Genomic DNA, 5,439 nt, shown 5'->3' with positions numbered 1-5,439 from the left:
CTGAGAGAACAAAAGTGTGAGACCACATTCACACATGGCAGGAAACCCAGAATTAATCACAAGCATAGCTGAAATGGAAAGCACTATTTAAAAACACAATGCAGAGAAAAGTGATGTTGAACTGCAGTAGCAAATATGACAATGTCTTTGACTTACAAATAATAAAAACATTTCCAAGTGATTCCTTCAACTGGTTCAAAGTTCATTTCCTATTATTTAGGTGTATACAGTAACACCTGACCCCTTCTTTTTGAGTAAGCAGATACTATTTGCTGTGTTTTACAAGAGTCCATTCACACATTATCAACTGTACACTACAGACAGACATGGTCAATCACCATGTCACTATGTGGAGAAGGGAACGTGATGTTGGAGCACCTCTGTGTGTTCAAATGCAGCATTGCAGGTGAGGAGTACTCTGCCTCTTGAGACAAACAGTGCGAGTGAAGGTGTGAATTAAAGCTGAAGGCAAAGTTGTATATTGACGATTACAGCACACCTGTAACCTCAAACAAAACTTAAACGTAAACGTAAACAAGATTAAAAAAAATTTATTGTTGGTAGGGAATGAAATCTGATATGTATTGAACTTAGGTAGCTTTCATCCACTGGAAAGGTTGGCAAAGATTTTGTTATCCTTTTCTTATTAAAAATGCTAACAACAATTTTAAGACAAAAACTATTTATTTTAAAGGAGTCTGCTAGAAATACGCTTATTAGCTACGGCTAAAGCCAGCAGTCAGTTAGCTATGCTTAAGCTACGTTAACAGTAGACTGGCTGAAGCAGGACATGCTAAGCTAGTTAACAAGCTGGCTCCAGCAAGGACACACATGAGAGTGGTATCGATCTTCTCATGCAACTCTCAGTGAAAGCGAATAAGCATATTTCTCAAAATGTCAAACTATCCATTTAAGATTACAAGACAAAGCCACTTGACCCTTGCATTAGATATTGAAGGGTCAAATTACATTTAAGGCCTTTCAGATTCTTGATAAGTCCACAAAAGTGCACTGCGAAAGCAAGCTGGATCTTATTGGAGGAGTCAAACTAAAAGTTGATACTATTGCCAAGCTTTCCAACTGAGTGAAAGTCTGCAGGTAGGTTTTTACACCAAATTCAATAAATAAAAGAAATATTTTCAAGCTCAAAATAAGAGAGAATTCATGTGTGCAAAGGTCTCCGAGATCCCACATCCAGTGTACCATGCAAGTTCAGACCATGTTGGTTTGGGTGTTGGGGCTGCAACTCAGCAGGTCCTGTACCTGGTCAAGAACCCAATGGATGTTTGGTCTCTCCTGTGGATTTGACACCATTATGGAGCTCAGCAGCATTTGCAGTCCTTCCGAGTAACTGTGCAAAAGCCAAACAGACACCAAATTAGAACAACTTAAGTTTGAGTCAAACCTTAATGAGTGACTTTTAAACTTAAGCATAAGCATGTATGGTTTACACCAATCACATGATTATTATTAAATTATTTCTGTTAATTTTGCACAAAATAGAACAGGAATTGATGTTTCCAGGACAGAGCTGATATTAGACACAACAAAAACAATATCCAACTTGTGTTTTCACTAGGGCTGACCCCGAATGGTTGAAGATTTGATGCTTTGATGGCCGGAGCTTGATTCGACAGTTAATCTCACGTCGAAGCAGCGTTATGAAACGAGGATCAGACCATTTTGGCATGCTCAATGTCTGATTTTAAATAGAACTACCATTTTTCTCCCAATAACTTAATATACAGCCTATTATGATATAAATTACAACATATAAAGCTGTGATATAAAAATGTGAAAAGAAAGAAGAAATGTTTTTGAAGTGCGTGAATAAATCCAAAATTGTAATGGAGCCCCAGCTTCACCGTTGTTGTACCGAGTTGTCCGCACCTCACGGGACATTCGTATCATTTACCACCATTTATGAACCACAAAAAAATTATATAGTTTTTAAACAGTACTTGAAATAGACCAGGTAAGAACCGCAATGTGCATGCAGTTGTCGGTTGCAGTGCACGCAACACTTGGCACAAGACCGGTGAATGGCAGGCGAGCAGATGGTCAGAAAATGGTCAACACCCGCAATCTCTGCCACACAGACATGTGTGATTCAACTTTATGCAAGACTTGAAACTTATGATTCGACTATGTAAATCCTTAGTCGGGCCCTAGTTTTCACATTGCATTTTTGTTCAATTAAAGGAGGTAATTAAACTACATTTTGTTAGTTTGACTGCACTTTGTTAGCTCTGCACCTGTACTCTGCATAATGACAACAAAATTGAATCTAATGTTTACAAATTTGATCATTTAGACTCCCATTACTTCATTTAGACTAGCTACTTACTTCTAGCTACAGAATAACAACAGCTAGAAGTAAACGCAAGAAAATCCTGGTCTGTAAAGAAATTAAAAATTTACATTAATTTAACATGGTAATAGCAACATATACAGTAGCTTGTATACAGTATGTCTGTTACACCTACAGTTACTTTGGAACCGTAAAATCCCCCCCCCCCCCAAAAAAAACCCCTTTTCAATGGAAAAAATGAAGGGGATTTTTCTTAAAACTGACCTGCAAGACTGTGGGATGGCCACTGGATTCTGGACAGCCAGGGCAACACTGTCCCCCTTCTGAAATACCATGTCATACGGCCCTTCCAACATCATCATGCAGTAAAGCACACAGCCAAGCGACTGGAGGAGATGGGAAAATATGAAAATATAAGAAATAGAAGTAGTCAGTGAAGTGTCGACAGTAACACTAGCACTTGGATTCAGAGACTTGGTGATGCCACTTAAGAAAGCATACACAACACACACGATGAGCAATGCAAGGCTTTACCCAGATATCAGTGCGCTCATCTATAATGCAGTGGCTCTCTACATTGAAGAGTTCAGGAGCCCTGTAGGAAATGGTGCACCGCTGGGCTGCCCAGTCCTGTATTGTCATAGCTTCTCTGGTTCCTCTAATCTGAAATAAACTCAATTTTATTAAAATCATCAGAGGGTAAGGATCATTTAGATGTTACATGCTCTATTACACAGGTAAAACATTCAGAAAGGTAAAATAATAAGACAATTTATAGTAGCTGTTCATTTTAATGATGTGAAGCATTGTATTCTGTATATGTGCTTCACTGGCATTAAAAAGTTACTGAAGAGGTAAATATGTGAAGTACAGCAAGAATTCACTCATAACATTATCTACAAACGGACTTGATGAGTTGCCACTAGGGCTGGGCAATAAGACAATAACGATCATCATTGCAATATAATTGTCCTCCATAACAATATCAGAAATGTTCAATAAATATTTGATTTAATTCATTTGAATCACAAACAAATCAGCACTTAATTTTTATATTGAGATATTTATTTTATTAAGGAAAAGAATTTTACTCCTGCATATTTGTTGAAAAAAGATTTTATCAAAATTGTTTTGAATGTTCTCCCTCAGATTTTTTAAATGATTCACTGTTTGGCAAATGTGTCTCATGTTCTGACCATAAGGAATAGTTTAAAACCTCAATTACTCAGGAGCAAAAATCAGCCTTTAAACTTTAAAGAAATAATGATTTCACATTTATCGTGATAATTATCGGTATCGAATGATACACATTTTTGGCCATATCGCCCAGCCCTAGTTGCCACTCAACGTTCTGTTTTAGTATTTGGCTGTTAGACATCGCCTGATGTTTCATACAACTACCCTTACCTCTATCCTGGCACGGTTCATAGAGCCCAGGTCCATCAGAACCGGCCTGTCATCCTCATCCAAAAGCACATTTGTGGGCTTCAGGTCTCTGTCAAATCATTGCAGAGACATAGCATGTGTTCAGAGGTGTGCAATGCTGTTCATATAAAAAAGGAACATATAGGTTGCCATTTGGAAAAATAGTAAATGATAACGTGAATGTTTAAAGAAGCACTAGCGGTGCGGGTTTAAGACTGCAACCAGGTGTGAGCTCATCCATGTTCGCGCTTTAACTCATGAGCGAGCATAATGTGAAAATCCTATAGTGACGGTGTCTGCCCCCCGACCATCGAAATTATTTAAAAAGGTAAACAGAAGAGGAGCTGTGCATAAAAACCTCATAAAAATTAAAACCACAAGAGCAATAGTGTGAACGAATAGGAGAGTTAAATGTGGACTCTTAAACATCAGATCTCTCTCTTCTAAAGCTGTACTAGTAAATGAACTAATATCTAAAGCTGTACTAGTAAATGAACTAATATCAGATTATGACATTTATTTATTTTGTCTTACTGAAACCTGGCTGGGTGATGGAGAATATGTTAATGAATCCACCCCTCCCAGTCATATTAATACTCACATTCCTCGAGGCACAGGCCGAGGAGGTGGAGTTGCAGCTATCTTTGACTCTAGCCTACTAATCAGCTCTAAACCTAAACTAAACTATAACTCATTTGAAAGCCTTGTTCTTAGTCTTTCACACCCTAGTTGGAAATCACTGCAACCAATTCTCTTCGTTATAGTGTACCGAGCACCTCGCCCGTATTCTGAATTTGTATCTGAATTTGCAGAGTTTTTGTCAACTTTAGTCCTTAAAACGGACAAAGTTATTATTGTAGGGGATTTTAATATTCATGTGGATGCTGAGAATGACAGCTTTAGTACTGCGTTTATCTCTCTGTTAGATTCCATTGGCTTCTCTCAGAGTGTTCATGAACCGACTCACTGTTTTAACCACACCCTCGACCTTGTTTTGGTGTATGGTATTGAAATTGAACATTTAATAGTGTTCCCACAGAATCCCTCTTTGTCCGACCACTGTTTGATAACTTTTGAGTTTGTATTGCTGAACTACTCGCCATTGGGCAAAAATTTCTATATAAGATGTCTGTCTGATAGTGCTGTAGCTAAATTTAAGGATGCAATTCCATCAGCTCTAAATTCATTATCAAGTCACAAAGTAACGGAGGACTCCTATGCTAGTTTCAGTCCCTCCCAAATCGATCATCTTGTTGATAGTGCTGCAGGCTCGCTGCGATTGACACTGGACTCTGTAGCCCCACTAAAAAAGAAAATACTAAAACAAAGACGGTTAGCTCCATGGTATAATACTGAAACTCGCAAATTAAAGCAAATATCGCAGAAACTTGAGAGGAATTGGCGTTCCACCAAAGTGGAAAATTCTCGTTTAATTTGGCAAGATAGTCTTAAAACTTATAGGAAGGCCCTCCGTAATGCCAGAGCAGCGTACTACTCGTCATTAATAGAGGAAAATAGGAACAACCCCAGGTTTCTTTTCAGCACTGTAGCCAGGCTGACAGAGAGTCACAACTCTATTGAGCCAAGTATTCCCATAGCTCTCAGTAGTTACGATTTCATGAGCTTCTTTAATGATAAAATTCTAGCTTTTAGAGACAAAATTCACCAAGACCTGCCCTCAACTGGCACCAACTTATCTCTTA

The 5,439-nt window shown here is 38.3% G+C and overlaps 1 protein-coding gene across 3 annotated transcripts in view; it reads right to left on the bottom strand.

The window, feature by feature from the left end:
- Nucleotides 1-796: 796 nt before the first annotated feature.
- The window catches only part of stk16 (serine/threonine kinase 16), an 11,174-nt gene continuing 6,531 nt past the window's right edge, over nt 797-5,439 (bottom strand). For all 3 annotated transcript variants that reach the window (XM_046032239.1, XM_046032238.1, XM_046032237.1), the window contains exons 5-8: nt 3,719-3,806; nt 2,846-2,974; nt 2,576-2,697; nt 797-1,351 (exon numbers count right to left, since the gene is read on the bottom strand). In XM_046032239.1, coding sequence (XP_045888195.1) covers nt 1,213-1,351; nt 2,576-2,697; nt 2,846-2,974; nt 3,719-3,806 — 478 coding nt within the window. In that variant the 3' untranslated portion in view covers nt 797-1,212. The remainder of the gene's footprint in view (nt 1,352-2,575; nt 2,698-2,845; nt 2,975-3,718; nt 3,807-5,439) is intronic.

This window comes from Micropterus dolomieu, linkage group LG20 (genome assembly GCF_021292245.1).
Source record: "Micropterus dolomieu isolate WLL.071019.BEF.003 ecotype Adirondacks linkage group LG20, ASM2129224v1, whole genome shotgun sequence".
NCBI classification, from domain to species: domain Eukaryota; kingdom Metazoa; phylum Chordata; class Actinopteri; order Centrarchiformes; family Centrarchidae; genus Micropterus; species Micropterus dolomieu.
The sequence above is the reverse complement of the archived record's forward strand: the minus strand, read 5'-3'. Positions and strand labels throughout refer to the sequence as shown.